The sequence below is a fragment of the Acinonyx jubatus genome, chromosome C1 (assembly GCF_027475565.1).
Source record: "Acinonyx jubatus isolate Ajub_Pintada_27869175 chromosome C1, VMU_Ajub_asm_v1.0, whole genome shotgun sequence".
NCBI lineage: Eukaryota > Metazoa > Chordata > Mammalia > Carnivora > Felidae > Acinonyx > Acinonyx jubatus.
Genome location: NC_069381.1, coordinates 90157878 through 90174594, shown reverse-complemented (window position 1 = coordinate 90174594; position 16717 = coordinate 90157878). Strand labels below are relative to the sequence as shown.

Sequence of the window (16717 nt, the reverse complement as noted above, 5' to 3'; positions counted from 1 at the left end):
GGAACAAAACCAGTAAGACATGATGTTCCTTCATCTAGTTTCTACCCAGGTTATCAGAAGACACCCCCCTCCCCGCCCCATGGTAGGGTAAAGAATTCAGACCAGAAGCGGGCTTCCAACCTAACACTATCATGGATTATTGCTCTGCCGAGTCAGGTGTCCTTAAGACTCTGGCTTGGGCTGAAAATTGTTTTTGATTCCAGGAGATGCTGCTGCTAACACGCTTGTAACCTGTAGGACAACAGTGTGCCTGGAACGGAACACACACTCTTTGAGCCACTGTGAAAGTTTGCGAGGGTTCTCCCGCACCCACCTCCCCTTGCTGCCTTGCACAGTAATTGGCCTGATAAAAGGCAGAAACAATTTATTACACCTCGGGTGGTACTTAAAACAAACTTTATTCTCAGGAACAGCAGTCATGTCTACTTGCTGCTGTATATTTTGATATTTCCTCTAAATACTAAGTCTGAATATATTCAAATTGCTAATCACTCAAATTCCCTGCGAATTTCCTGGTTCTCCAGGTTTTCTCTCATGATACTCCATGTAAACACTGTATTTGCAAAGATACATAGATCAGCATCCCTAGAGTCACATGATCACATCAATCTGTGAAAATAGCATGACTTAAAAAATCAAAGTCTCTTAGTACTCTGCCAACAGGCTTTGGCATAATCTTGGCAATCATTTAGACTTTTTTTTTTTTTTTTTTTTGCTGTTATAATTTTTTCCCAAGTGGAAATAGTCTCATGTTTTGCAGAAGTTGTCCAAGCTAGTGAACATCAATCCATCTTCCTGGGTACTAAATTCATCAGCTGAATGTATTCAGTCCACAGAGAAACCAGTAAAGTGAGTGTGGAACTGCTCGCTGGCTGCTCCGTTCATCTTAAGAAATTGCAATACAAATTCCTGAAATCATTTACGCAGGAATTTTTATTCTTTAAATCTTCCAGTGTTAAAGCAACAAGAAAACACTTAGAATGTCCTTTGGTGGAATCTTATTACACTTGTTATTATATGTAAACTGATATTCTTTGATGCCAGCACGTTCGTTGCCCTTACAGAGAAATCTCTGCACAATGAAACAAAACAGAACCGAAGAGGACAAAATAAAATGTCAGTCTTTGCTGATTCGAATTAGATACATCAACAGATTGTCTGGTAACACAAATTGGCAAGAATACAAAAAATCTACATATTACAGTATTTCAAGAAAAATAACTTCATTTGAATACAAAAGGATAGATACACTTTCTTTTTTTTTTTTTTTTTTTTCTTTTTTTTTTTCCTATAGCCACTCTTGGACAGTGGATGTGTGCTTGCACTGGGATAACAGTGCTGCTAAGATATACGGGGTATGACTGGCTTGAGCTTTTGGAGGGGGTTGTTACACATGTGCATTACTAACATCAGACAAAGAAATCTTTCAACCAACAAGGGTTACAGAGCAACGTTCACTAAAGCACAGGTTGGAAGGGGTTCAGGGACTGAAGCAGGCCAATATGGCAGCTTGTAACAGATTTCCTTATACCCACAGTGCACTGCCAGCAAAGAATGCTTCTATTTGGTTGGTCCACACACCGGGCCAGTGGTGCTGGGGCACCCCGCGGGAGAGTAGCGAATGTTTTTAGGTTGCTTGATTTGTTTGTTGTCCTTCCTGTTTCAGGGGCTGTCACAGCCTTTCCGATGGGCAATATGCTCTGCAGCTGGCAATGTGATTTGCGGTGATGGTATCAACAGCTGCCAACTCCTCTGGAGTCAGAAAGTAACAGTCTTGACTCGGGATGTGCTGTCCACGGCTGATAAATATGGCTTAGTTCAGTTAGGCCTTCTTAGTTTGTACACGGTGTTTGAGTGGGGGTGTCTGAGTGTGTGTTTCCTATGTTAGCAGCGAATGCTCGCGTTGCGTTGGCTCCCCCTCCCGGGCGGGCACGCGCCCGGGCCGGTGGCTGGTGGCCCATCTAGAACAGCAGGGGGCTGGCTGTGCCCAGCAGCGCGGCCAGCAGCAGCAGCGCCGGGGAGCCGGGAGGGGGCGCCCCCTGGCCCGAGTCTGAGCCGCAGCTGCCCGCCTCCTCGCACCGCAGCTTCTCGCACAGGATGCCCGTGTACGCGGCCGGACACAGGCAGCGCACGTTGTTGTGGCACGTCCCTCCGTTCTGGCAGTGCAGGAGCTCGTTGTCGCAGACATTCGCTGCAGAACGAGGGGTGGGGGTGGGGCGGGGCGCGGGGAGGAGAAGCAGAATCAATTTAAGTTCATCTAGTACATCGTGTTTTTCAGCTTAAAAAAATCTCTATCGATCTTGTGCTTCCCCCCTCCCCTCCACAAACTAAGCATGTGACTCCAATTTCCAAACGAATGTAGTTCGCTGCCTTTTTATTTTTTTAATGATCATATTTGTCCTTTTCGTATAGATTTTTGCTGCAATCCTGGATGGTATCATTGTCCATTTCAGGCTATCGAATATGAAGGAATGTAATACTGGTTTGGCAGTATCTTCTCTTCATAGAACTGGGACCTGTTGTGACCTCCTGGGTTTTTAAAGGGCGAGTGCCCCGTACAAGAATGCAGAGTTTTGAAGCCAGGTGAATGGAAGTTAAAATGCAAAGCAGTATTGCTGAAATGACCAAGAACCTCTAAGGGGTGGGCCATTTTCCCTGCAGGTGATTCCAGCCGCTGCATGCAGGAAGACCGAGCCAACAGGGAAGCACGAGGGGAGAGGGGGCCGGTCTGGGGACAGGGGAGAGGGGGCCGGTCAGGGGACAGGCAGCATGCTCCAGGCAGGCGGGCAGCCAGATCAGAAGAGAGAAAGTGGTTTTGTGGGAGGAGAGGGAGGACGAGCGGTCATATTTACCCCTGACAGCCCTATTAGGATATTCATTGCCATGTAAATATGGGAAGTAGAGTCCAAGGTTACCTTGATTTCCCCCCAATAGTAAAAAATGCGGTGATGAAACCCTGATTACCAAAATTTCACTCTGTCCATCAATTAATAGAATCCGTTTGAATAAATCAAGCAAGCAATTCCAGATACTGCAATTCATTCATGGTCCCTGTCATGTAATTTTCATCTCTAATAATTACTTATTTCAAAGTTCTGGTTATCCTCATTAATTCCATGTCTCCTATTCTTTTAGATAATCAAGGTTTCACTGATTTAGCAGAATGTTAAATAGGACCCAGGGAAATTAAAATAATAACAAAGAGTAAAAGAGCCAAGAACACTTCCCAGCAACATATGCTGCTTAAGCATTTAATATATAGAACCACTCTGGAGTTGGGGGTAGGGGCAGAGCAGAAAAAATAGATTTTTATAAATTATAACATTTTTCATTTTTAAAAAATGTCATGGTCAAATTTCCCCAGGGGTACCACGTGAATTAAACACAGACACACACAGACACACACACACACACACACACGCACTCACGCACACACTTAATATTACTATCAAGTGCAAAGTATTAAAAAAAAAAAAACCTCCCAAGTAGTAATTCAATAGAGAATGTTGCTTGTCCATTAATCATGTTCAGCAGTCATATCACCTTCAAAAGAAGCTTCTTACACACAAATGTGCTAATGCCCTGTGTGCAAATGAGCTGAGGAATGATGGTAGCGGACACTCACAGAGTTCATAACAAAGTGCCCTAAACAAGGCCTTCTTTTACCTTCTTCCACAGTAACTCTTTGGCAACCTCTAAGGCAGCTGCATCACTCACTGGTATAATTTTCAAATGTACCCACATTTGCTGTCTGTAAATGTCAGAAGTGACTATTAAGGCCTACCAAATCCTTGAGGCTCAAAATATTGATATACATGGTAGTGTCTCAGGGGTTCTAATGATTATTTAAGCTACCTCTCATTGGGTGGTAGAAATCTTGAATATCAGACCCAAATGATGGTATTTTATGTGTCATGGTTTAGAAAATGCCAAGATCTGTGGCTGTGAGGCAAAATCTACAAGGGTAGAATGGTTACACCCATGGTCAGAGATGGTTGTTGTTAATTTGAGAAGCATACCTAGGTTTTCAGGATTTTGTTTTGCTTACACTTCAGGAAATATCTGTTTAATTGGGGCAACATGGAATAAACAGATCCAAATAACTGTTTCCATTTAAAGTTAAAGATTCTCAGCATTTCTTGTTCCCGGCAGCAGATTGCTGAATGGGATATTTCCTTTCATTTGGGCACTGGAGGTAGGGAAATATCTGTTCCATCAATATCGATAATTGCTTGCCTTGAATAATTGAGAAGAAATCAATAGTTAATTAAATATTGCTCCCCTTAAAAAAAAAAAGCTATTTTTCTTCTTGGACTTGAATGTAAATCAGTTGAACAGAGGTTTCTTTCTTTATTTCTTTTTTTTTCTTTTTTCAAGAAGCTGGTGATTAAGTTCAGATTCAATACCTTTCCTACATTTAAATAATCTGCTAGTTGATGTTGGGAAGTATGAGAAATTCAATAAATATGCAAGGAAGAGATGTAACCCAGGATTCATAATACCGTGAATTGGGGATATCTATTTTTCTGTAAGAGGTAAACAGAAAAGAAATCAAACCTAGAATATATTTCATCACTTTACAATTCACTATAAGACATTTTACATTTAGTCTCCCGATTGTGCTATTCAACAAACACAGAACTTCAGCGTATGAACAGCACTCTGTTGGAGTCATGTGCTAGAAGCACGTCTAAACCTAACTACAGATCTTACCTGCTCTTCATACATCTATCCTCCATCTTCATGTCTTTTTGGACCAAATTTGTGATGCTTAACGAATAAACTAGGTGGTTAACAAATATCACCAAGCTCTTCTTCAGCATACGAAGCCTTGTACTGAACACCATGAAAAAGTTTTTAAAAAATATTATAAAGCGTGAACTCTGCTCTTATGGAGTTCAAGTCTGGTTGGGAAGATAAAATATGTACAAGAAGTGATCTAATATTAATTTCATTGACATGCCTTTATTGATTCCATCCATCTCAGCCAACATCTGTTGTGTGCTAGGCACCCTGCTCCATTCTATGGTTGTAACTCTACCTGCCCTAAAGAAGTTCACAGTTTGGCAGAAAACAAATAAAATGAACATACACAAGTAACTGTGAGACCAAAGAAGACTAGAAAGGAAATATTTGCAAAATGCTAGTGGAAATAATTATTTGGGGGAAGATTAGAAAGGAGATTGTATTTAAACAATGGTGCACTCCAGGCAGATATTGGTTGGAAGAGCATTATGGATGGGGAAGCTGTATAAGTATGGATAAGGAGACAGGGAAGTGCAGAGTGCTGGTTATTAAGCAATTGTCTCTCAACTCTAACCCACCCTTCCTTCTCCAAATTGTCTCCTGGCTTCCACCAACAGGGGGCACTAAAGGCACTGGAGAAGGTGAAGAGATTTCCCTTTTCCCATTTGATGGCTCTTCCTAACATTGTTGCCCCACGATGGCCCTTCATCCCAATAGCAGCATTTGGTCCCAGTGCATAGCTTTACTCAGAACCAGCTTTATCTCACCCTTAGAAGGTCCCTGCACCAACCTAGCAGCATTCCTTCCCTAGAGGTTTGAGCTCGGCTCCAAGGGGCCCTTGCCCATGTTGCAGAGGTACTAGGAGCAGCCAGGCATTACATCTCCTCAGAGATGCAGGTTCCATGTCTGTACGGTCTCCCCCTGTACTTCTAGTTTCTAATAACCCATCCCCTTCCCTGTAAGCCCTCTGCCTGGGAGTGGTGCTGCTCCCTGCTTACACAGTTACTATCTCTGAGTGACTTCAGGGGCTCTCATTTCTAAATTCCAAAACACCTGTTTAATGATTTCCTTTGATAAATTCTCTCTGTCAAAATGCCTAGTGTGGTTTCAGTTTCCTGACAGGAGCCTGAGTGAGAGATGCATGGGACACGCTAGTGAATGGTGAGTGGACTGCAGTGGCTGGAATGTTGGATGTGCAAAGGGAAAATGGAGACTGGAAAGGTAGGTTGTGGCCTGATGACTGTGTAAGCTCTACATAACACACAACACAGCGTTGAAATAACAGGCAATGGGGAGCCATCAAAGACCTATGACCAGGGTGGGGTTTTAAGGGGGAAATAGACAGATGAGGCTTGGCTAGAGAAAGGACAGACTGGAGGCTGACCTTTGCATGGAGCCAGCCATGCAACCCAGATGCTTCAGTACAATGGGCTTGTCTGGTTAGAGCACTGGGGAGAGAGAAGGGGAAGATTTGGACACAGGTGATTTGAAATGGGTAATTTTCAGTATTTGGATGCATTATAATGTAATTTATTAAGAAATGTAGATTGGAGGAAGACTTCGGTCAGGGATGAAAATGCACTTTTCTTGGACCTATTGACTCTGGGGGGTCTGTAGGCTCTTCTTCAGGGGTCTTGTTATTAGTTGGAAAAATTAGTTAACCATTCAGGAGGTACAGGTTTGGAGCAGGAGTGATGGTGGTCATCACCAAGACCTGATCTTGGTGGAATACACAGCAAGGAGAAATGAAGGCACCAGTTGGAAAACTGAAGAATATCAGCATTTAGGCCACAGGAAGAGAATGAAAGATCATGAAGCGTTCTGAGAAGAAAAGATGTCAACAAAATGCAGTGATCATATGAGGGTATAAAATTAAGCCTAGAAGTTTTCCTGCTGTGGTTGCCTCTGCCTAAGGATAAACAGACTGGCAGAGTATGAGGAAGGGCACTTTGAGTTGGGTGAAAGAAATTGAAAAATAAGCATTTGATTCTTGATTGAATCTGGTAAGAAGGGATTTCAGAATAATTTAAAAAAGGATTGAAGAAATTTAAAGAACTAACATTTCACCGAGGTCTTTGGTTGTCAGTCTAAAGCAGTGGTTTTCCACAGTGGATGACATTGTCTCCCTGCAGACACTTGACGATGTCTACAGATGTTTGGCTGTCACATCTCAGGGCCCGCTACCGGACAGAGGCCAGAGAGGCTGCTAAATATCCCTCAATGCACAGGACAGCCCCCACAACAAAGAATCTCTCTTCAATTAACGCTGATGGTAACATGATGAATTTCTGAATGAGGGTGTCAGCCAGGCAATGAGGAGGAGTTGTCTTTACACATACTGGGCAAATGAGAATGAAGATGTCTTGGTGATTCTAGGTCACAGAGGATTGCGAGTTTGTAGGTGTGCAGCTCGGGAGTTAGAGGCAACTATAAGTACTTGAAGTTGAAATGTAAGAGTGGATTATCCTTGAAGGGGAGTAATTACAGAAGCTTGGGATCTAAGACAGACCCTTGAGTACTGTTCATAATTAAAGAGTAGGAGAGAGGAACCAAAATCAGCCTTGTCATGTAATTTGTTCTACTTTGCCCTGTTAGAAACAGTAAAATCAGAGCTTGAGGAGACTCCAGAAACTAGGCAAGTTCTAGATGAGGAAACCAAATGCAATTTAGGGAAGAACTAGAGCTAAAATCAGGTCTCTTGATTTGCATATTACTGCTCTTTACATAGAATAGAACATTCAGGAGAAACGCAGTAAATGGTGGTGTACAGTGTGCACCCTGTGCTCCTCAAGACAATATAATTCACCTCTGTAATCCTCAGTAGGTTGTCACTTGTATTGACCTTCATATTGTATTGTCGGCTGTTCTGCTGTCAGACCACACTGCGCCTAGGTTGAGGTGTTTGTTGACAGGCTCGAATCTCACATCTTCTAGACTTCTACCACATTCTAGGAGAGCCCCAAATACCAATCAGCTCAGACATAAAATATAACCAAAAATAGCAGAGGTCTGGTTTGGGAACAGCAAATATGCTGCATATGCTGCCATTTCCTCTTCCTCCATGGAGAAGACATAGCTACTTATCCACGGCACTCGCTTGCATCACACTTCCGGATTTCTTGCAACATAAGGTTTCAGGCATCCACCACCAGCTGATAGAACTGGCATGAGGATGAACAGCCATTTACAGTCCTGTCATCATCGCCATCTTGTCTGGCATGTCACTGCAGATTAAAAATCCAACTGGGGAGTTTTTGCAGTTATCACTTCCTTTACTTGGTGCCCTTCTGTATGGATTTGTCTCAAACGAAAAACTCTGACCTTATTTTGGGAAGTATTTACATTAAACATGTTCTGATTTTTTCCTTACTGCTATTGATAATCTAAGAGTGTGTGACCTCGGTAAACAGGGAAGGTTTGTTTTTCAGTCCCTTTTCCAACACTTGATCCAGTATTGGATGAAAATTGCTATTTGCTAGACACCATTGTTTTTATTATGATACCTTTTATTATGATATCCTTAGATACTGGATAAGCTAATCCTTCTTTGTTAATAGTTTGGCCATATTCTGAAGGATAATTTTACAATTGATAAAAATAATTCATGTATGGGTGTCCAATATCACACCATATCATCTATAACCCCCTGACATTTCAATATCAGGAATGCTTTCAAGTAGAGTGACCCAAATGATCTGTGGCCCTTGATAGAAAGGTTACAGTATTAATGTTAGACCCGAACAGTTACACGGCTAGAAGATGAAGTGTGGAATCCTGGTGGAAAGTTTGTGGTTGGCAAGGTGTTATAATAGCTCTGATCACAGCTTCAGTAAGCAAGCTACAATGGTAAATAAATAGGCTTCCACAATTGCTATGAGTTTCTAAAAACACTCAGAATTTTCAAAGTGAAAAAACAGGAATGCGCAGCATTTCTTCCTCCCTTTTTCGCTACTTATTTTTTTTCTAGCTTGAATAATGAGCCACAGGGATGTAGTTAACTATTCAATTTTTTTTAAGTTTTGTTTTTTTTTTTTTTGAGAGAGAGAGAGGGGGCAGGGGAGGGGTGGAGAGAGAGGGGCAGGCAGAGGATCTGAATTGGGCTCTGTGCTGACAGCAGAAAGCAATGCAGGGCTCAAACTCACAAACCGCGAGATAATGACCTGAGCCAAAGTTGGATGCTTAACTGACTGAGCCACCCAGGCACCCCCAAATTATTCAATTCTTTAACTTTCTTGTAGGTTCCTTGTCATACACATTTCCTACTCCCAAACTGCAATCTCTTGTCAAAATGTGCATTATGAGAGTTTGATTCCTTTTCCCTCTATTAGTCCTTTCTGGAAGGAATGGAAAACCAGACATAGAGAAGGATCCCTATGCTCAAAATGGGCACCAGCCAGAACTTAATGCTGCTGCTTGCTCTAGTCTTCTTTTCTTTTCTGACCTGAAGGGTCACTTATACCCGTTATGGTCATGATGATCCATTACATTACAAAAGGGAAGTTTTCTTTTCTCTGTTTGGGTCTTGTTCAAAGCTATACATTTAGGTTCACCCTGTCAGTGAGTTGCTATGCTTGAGCAATGCTGGGTCTGTATTTATAGACTTGAAAGTTTCTCTTTTTGGCTTTGTCTCAGGCACATCAAGGGATCGATGCAATGTGTTGCCATGACAGCCTTCCTTGATGGCTGTATTAATAAAGTGACCTCTACCTTCACCACCTGAAACAAGCCCAGGATTGCCGAGGGAAAGATGTTCCAAATTGTTCCCGTCCTTTTCAAAGAAACGTCAAAGAGTGAATAACCTCTACCAAACAGGCTAATAACAAAGGCATGTGTGAAACATTCAATTCTGATTTAGACATTTGAGATTTTGTGGCAGGGAGATGAAGAGCTATGATTATGACCCATTTATTCAGCCTTGGTGGCTGTTATACTAACTTGTGAGCTGGGAGCTATAAAACTGAACCTACAGGTTAGCTCCTGGGGTATAGAAAAAACTTTGCAGACCATGGTCTAATGGGCTTTTTTTTGAATTCTGGGTACTCTAACTGCATTTCCCTCCATCTCTTCTCACTTGTGTCTGGCTATGACTGGTGCATGTATGGTGGAGAAAACATTAAGAGGCATGAAACATGAGTTTTGGTTCTGACTAGCCATCATTATGTTGTGAGGCTTTGGACATATCATGAAGCCACTTAGTGACATCTATCCATCCATCCATCCATCCATCCATCCATCCACACATCCATCCAACCATCTATCCATCCATCCATCCATCCATCCATCCATCCATTCATCCATCATCCCACCAGTCACTGTTCTCGACGATGGGCACATAGCGGGAGCCAGGTGGACAATGCAGGTGCTTCTGGGGAGCTTACATTCTGATGACAGCTACAGAGTTAGGGGAAGAGTTTGACATATGTATTTCTAAAGTTCTCTTGAACTTTATGATTTGCATGCATATTATCATGGTAAGCCTATTGTCTGAAAAGGCAAAAAGTGAGGAATTCCTCTTCTTTTTGATGAAATACGTGATGATTGTTGGACGTCTCCAGTATTAGTCCTGGTGATGACTCAGGTGGCTTTTTTTGCTTGACTGGTTTTGCTTGTCAGTCTTGTCTAGTGCAGGAATAGTTTTTCTCCTGACTTGTACTATAAGCATGAGATGGTATGAAGAGAATGAGGCAAAGAGAACTTGTGATTCAAGACTGGCCTCTGTAGTTAATGGGCTGCGTGAATTGGGGAAATCATTTAACCTCTTTGTGGCTCTCTTTCCTCATTTCTGAAGCAAGAGTAATAACGCTTGTCCTGTTCACCCACCTCACAGTTGTTGGGACCCTCAAGATAAATTATGTGGAGGTGGTTTAAAAAAATATAAAACATAACCTAAGTATACTTTGTTAATGTTCAGTACCTTTCCAATCCCTGCCAAGTGTTAGAAGCCCAGGTTGAAGAGTGAGCTGTTGCTCCTATCTCTGCCAGATGAGGATTTCATCACTACCTATTCAATTCAAGGCACTGAAGTGAAAATGGAAGCAAATGTCCTCCCTCAAAGATGCATCTATGTGTCCCCTGTGGGGTGAAATGTGCAGTCCTTGAATATTTATTTACATCCAACTGTTGTGTACTCCACAACAGTTCCGTGAGTTGGCTTGGGTGCACAGTTCCTGTCTGTTCAAAGGTGACTTGTGTACTCACAATGTGCCTTCTCGGGTACTGATCAGAGTACAGAAGGTGTGTTTTCAGGGGAACAGGGAGGGTACCACCCCACAGCCCACCTTTAGCCTCTGCTTTGGTGAGGCAGGGATAGATACAGATGCAAACCAGGATCTAGACTGCAACGTGGAGGCCACCCATTGGAAACATTTTTGCCTTCCTGCTCTCAGCCTACCTTGCGTGCTGCATCTCTATCCATCTGGGGACAGTGGTGCTGGTGGCACAATGCCCGTGTGACAGCATCCAGTCTACTTGGTTGCGGTGTAATGAGGCCAAGGAGCAGAGCTGAAGGGGCCGTTGGGAACAATGTGGGAGCTGTCAGCTGGGTGCTCAGACATGTGTGGGTAATGAAGTACAGCAGGTTCTGACATCAGAGAGAAGCCGTTCTATTCATATTCATCTAATCTCAAGGCACTGATTATGGGAGTGACACTTGCTCTTGTCCAGTTCAAGGAAACACTGCTCAAAACATCATAAAAACAGCCACGTTCATTTTGAAGGAGCCTATGTTTGCAGCTTGCAGCAACACAGCCAGCGTGAGAGAAATCACAGATGACTCCAATGCAGGAGCGAGAGGCGCTGCCCAAACACCCCCCAAGTTTTCAGCTTCTGCAACCACCCCCTCCAAAAAAACCCCTCCGCTGATGTTGAGAAAGAATTAATTCACTGAGAATCCCACAAGCCAAAGGCTGGGTATCTTTTCCCAAAGCGATCACTAATGATGTATTGAAATCCTATTTAGGTCAACACCTTCAGACACAGACACAGGCAAGGTGCTCAAAAGACCGTGCTGAGAAATCACACAGTTTCTCATCTGGTATCAGAAAACACACTTGTCTAGTTTAATAAAAAGGTGCAGCCTCTACTCTTTTGCCCGAGGTGAAAGATGGCTCCTGTTGGGAGGCTTAGTCACACACAATGCAACACACATCAGGGTCTAAACCACCATTTCAAAGGGCATGACGCTATGTCAGGAGGAAAAGCAGCACAAATGTTTATCCAGCATGATCTCCATAAGCACAGACATACACCCCTACACGTGCCCTACGTAATACAGACCTTACAAGAAGTACTAGAACAAACTGTACCAAAATGCGACCAGTGTTTATCTCTGGCTGGTGGGAGTATGGGTGATTTTAGTAATTTTAATTTTCATCTTTATACTTTTCACTTTTTGCAAATTGTCTAGAATATATAGTCCTTTGAAAGTATTAAAAATGTTAATAAAAGGAGCTATTGTTACTTGAGAACATAAAAGGCATCTTTTACAGAGATGATAAAGGTGATTCATGTAAGAAATGATCCGTGTGACCAAATTTTGCCACATTTCAGTATTTGTGCTATTCATATATATTTCTAGTCAAACTGCTGGTTATCTTAAATGTCTCCAAAAATTATCTCGGAGTATGTTAACTAACTGGGATTTAAATAAAAATTTGAAACTACAAAAACAAATTATCTCATAAAAGAAAAAAGAGTTCCTACATAGTCCCACAATCCTAAGAAGGCTGCAAATGTTTTCACTCATGTGTGGAATTTGAGAAACTTAACGGAAGACCATGCGAGGAGGGAAGGGGAAAAAAATAGTTTCAAAAGGGAGGCAAACCATAAGAGACTCTTAAATACAGAGAACAAACTGAGGGTTGATGGGGGGAAGGGGAAAATAGGAGATGGGCGTTGAGGAGGGTACTTGTTGGGATGAGCACTGGGTGTTGTATGTAAGCGATGAATCATGGGAATCTACCCTGAAAACAAGAGCACACTGTATACACTGTATGTTAGATAACTTGACAATAAATTATATTAAAAAAAAAAAAAAAAAAAAAAGAAGGCCCCAAGCACTGAGATTCCTTGCCTTGCCAAAGACTAAACAGTGCCAGGTATGGATGGAAGCTGTAGAACCCTTGGGGTTAAAGGGATCTGTAGCCTGAGGGCCAGCTCACTGCTAACCGGTGCAGATGATATGAAATGCACGGACATTCTTGTATTGGTAGATCACAGTGATGACTGTAACTGAATTCTCCACTACCATCCCAGTATAGGGGCTCAGAGTCCAGCTTAACTGCCCTGGAAGAAAACATATTTCATGTGCCTTGAGCCTGTGGGAGACTCTTATGGGCTCCCCTTGTATGTATCTGCACCACATCTAACATGCTCACTGTGGTTATAAGTCAGTAATGGGCACTGTCCCTGGCACCAAACTGATGCCCGATAAATTATTTACTGAACATGTAAATACAATGTGTCTTTTGTTCTCTGCCTTTTTCTGAACAGTGGGCATATATCTATTTTAGTAGACAGACAAGTAGATTGGTAGATAGATATTGATACACATGCATATAAAGCTTATTGGCTGGAATGGGAAGTGGAGGTAACTTTCCCTTAATGGCCTCATTTTGTTTCTGGGCAGTAGGAGGTAAGACTAGCTCCTGAGCTCAAGGAGACAGAGAGAGGTAAAGTGAGACATTGAAGGTAGGGCTGGAATATTTGGTAGGGAGTAGGACAGGGAAGACAGGAAGCTAACAGGGGACACATGGCAAAAGTGCTGAGCAACTTCGACGTTCCAGCTCAGCCTGCATACCATGACTGGACAGGCCTTTCCTGCTTTCCTGATGGAGAACACTAGAAGGAAAGGCATGGTGACTTATTTGGGGTTTCTTCCTTCGATGATACAGTTTATGCCTGGGGAAGGGATGGAGGGAGGTGAAGAAGCAAGAGTGGCCACCTGAGCTCAGTCATCAGAAGCACCCCCTTCAATTTTCATTAGGCAAAATGAATTGGCCCTTAGTATCATCTTGGCATGTGAGTAATCCAAAGGTGGAAAAGACATGGCCCTAAAGGAAATTAGTGGCTTTCCTTTTTTTTTTTTTTTTTATAATTTTATTTTAATGCTTATTTATTTTTGAGAGAGAGAGACAGAGTGTGAGCAGGGGAGGGTCCGAGAGAGAGGGAAACACAGAATCTGAAGCAGGCTCCAGGCTCTGAGCTGTCAGCACAGAGCCCAAGGCGGGGCTCGAACTCTTGAACCGTGAGATCATGACCTGAGCTGAAGTCAGACGCCCAACTGACTGAACCACCCAGGCGCCCCTCTTTTTTTTTTTTTTTGTTTTGTTTTGTTTTGATTGGAAGGTGACTAGACAAATTCAGAACATAGGCTAAAAAAACATCCAGATGGAACTGTTCTATGTGGAACTAGGATGGAGGTGATACACCATCACAGGCATATGGAAGAATGCAGGTAAAAGGATTTGGTGTTCTTTGAAATGATGAGGGAATTGTGAAAGACAATCCATATAGCCTCATTCCATGCTGAAGGCAAATCTGTAAAACAGTCCACATTCTGAGGAGAAGGTAGAGCAATACTACAGTAGGCCTTTGATATTTGGCATTAAGAATCCAAGTATCTGTGACTGAGAGGAGATAATTGTGTCATTAATTCACATGCATGTTTTTTTTTTTTTTTGAGACAGAATTTCAATGCCTTTGAGCACTGTGTAAAGCTAAAATATAATTTGAGGTTCCTGTTTGTCAAGCTATAGCTAAATGACTCCTTAGAGACTTAATTTTTCCTATATATATTTGGCAGGAGTGTTCTAAATATGGCCTAAGCCCTCTTAGGATTTTTAAACAGCAGGGATATTTAAGTATGAAAAATAGCTACTGAAATCCCACAGCAGTAACTTTTCTTAATGATTTTTTTTTTTTTCCCCTGAGAATCACTGTAATTCACTCTTGTCTGTTGTGGCCTTGCTGTCACCATAACCACCTCCTGACAATGTCGAACGAAGTCTTGGGAGGTGATTTTATAATTGGATGAAGCAAAGCCATTTCCCTGTTAATGCCAATGTCAAAGCAAAATGAATTGGTGTCAATAAATTCAAGGTGAGGAAAACAACATTATGGAATCAAGAGAATGTGCAGAATGATGACAGGAGTCATTTAGGGATGCCAAGCTCCAAGTAAAAATGACTGCTAATTTTCAAAAATGTACTTGCTACTGCATCAGGGACCAAACATTTAAGTGTTCTAAAGTACATTAACAAGGTTCCAAACAGACAGGGGTTACAATTATAGATGGGTCATAAGCATATCTTTTCAATAAAGTCACTGGTGACCCATTGCAGTTCACATTGTCCTTTCCCATTGATAAAGTCCCGAGACATCCAAAATTTGAACTGCAAAATTTAGTATTAAACTGTTTACTTTGGTTTTGTCCAAAGGCCTAGGTTCGAATACTGACATCAACACTCATGGCTGAATTTCTGAGCCCCTATTTTTTCATCTGTAACAGAGGCCATCTCATAGGGCTGTTGTGAGCATGAGAGATCATTCAGCTCAATGATTATTATTAAGAGTTTTGTAAGTGTGGGCTCTGTTCAAAGTCCTGCAATAAAAACATAGACTGGGAGAGCCACAGGAATGGTGTTTATTTTTGTAGGTCAATATATTCCTTGGATAATGTAACTTCACATAGGGTATGTTCTTGTGTCTTCTAGTTCACTTTAATCATTAATAATTTCTAGCTTCTGGGGCACCTGGGTGGCTCAGTTGGTGAAGCATCTGACTTCGGCTCAGGTCATGATCTCACAGTTTGTGAGTTGGAGCCCCACCTCGGGCCCTGTGCTGACAGCTCAGAGCCTGGAACCTGCTTCAGATTCTGTGTCTTCCTCTCTCTCTGCCTCTCCCCTGATCGTGCTCTGCCTCTCTCCCAAAAATAAATAAACATTAAAAAATATCTGAATAAAAAAATTGTTTCTAGCTTCTTTGGGGCTTAATAAATACCTGTTGATTTAAAAAAATCATCTTTCCCACCTACAGTTCCTTACACAGAAAAAACAACTGCTTACCCATTGAGAAGAAGATCTATTTGCTCATTTTTCTTTAATGAAGAGAAAGAGGGACAAAGCGTGTTCTGAGGAAAATGTTTTGGTAAGACAGGGATGCTAGACTAGCTCATAAGTAACTTAAATAATTCTATGCAACATTACTTTTACCAAACCTAAACTTCAAACATGATGCAGAAGGTAAAGTTACTCAGTTCTTTCTTAACATCCAAGGGAATCTTTTCTTAATAGGTTAATAAAAAGGTGTAGGGATGAGAACAAATCCAGAGTGGATGATTTGAAAAGGGGAAATACAGTCATTGCAGGTATAGAGAAGGACATTTTAAGTCTTGAATGCATAGCTGTTGTGTCTCAGGAGAGAGGTGAGCTAGTCAGCCCGAAATCAAGAGGCTAGCAAGCGACGTGTGTGAGCTGTGCCTTCTGGGGCTTTCAGATTCAGAGGCAGAAAGAAAAAAAAATGTAGGAATTGGTTTGGATACAGTTGGGAGGCTGTGAACATTATTTAAAACACAGTGAAAAGATGTTAGCCCTCCTCTTTGAAGCAGACTAAGGCACACCCAAAGTTAGATTAAGCAGGAATGAATACGATTTGGGTGGGCTGGTTAAAGAGAAATCACACAAGAGCCTTTGAAATATACCTTGTTCTTTTTTTTAAAGTTTTTTTTCTTTTTATGTTTATTTATTTATATTGAGAGAGAGAGAGAGAGAGAGAGAGAGAGAAAGCGCATGAGCAGGGAGAGGCAGAGAGAAAGAATCCCAAGCAGACTGCACAGCCAGCCTGGAGCCTAATACGGGGTTGAAACTCACGAACCACGAAATCATGACCTGAACTGAAATCAAGAGTTGGACGCTTAACCGGCTGAGCCACCCAGGTGCTCTGAAAAAATCTTGTTCTAACACGTTTCATTTTC

The 16717-nt window shown here is 42.0% G+C and overlaps 1 protein-coding gene across 6 annotated transcripts in view; it reads right to left on the bottom strand.

The window, feature by feature from the left end:
* Positions 1–379: 379 nt before the first annotated feature.
* NTNG1 (netrin G1) overlaps positions 380–16717 on the bottom strand; it is a 334602-nt gene continuing 318264 nt past the window's right edge. For all 6 annotated transcript variants that reach the window (XM_027058454.2, XM_027058458.2, XM_027058459.2 and 3 more), the window contains one exon: positions 380–2191. In XM_027058454.2, coding sequence (XP_026914255.1) covers positions 1962–2191 — 230 coding nt within the window. In that variant the 3' untranslated portion in view covers positions 380–1961. The remainder of the gene's footprint in view (positions 2192–16717) is intronic.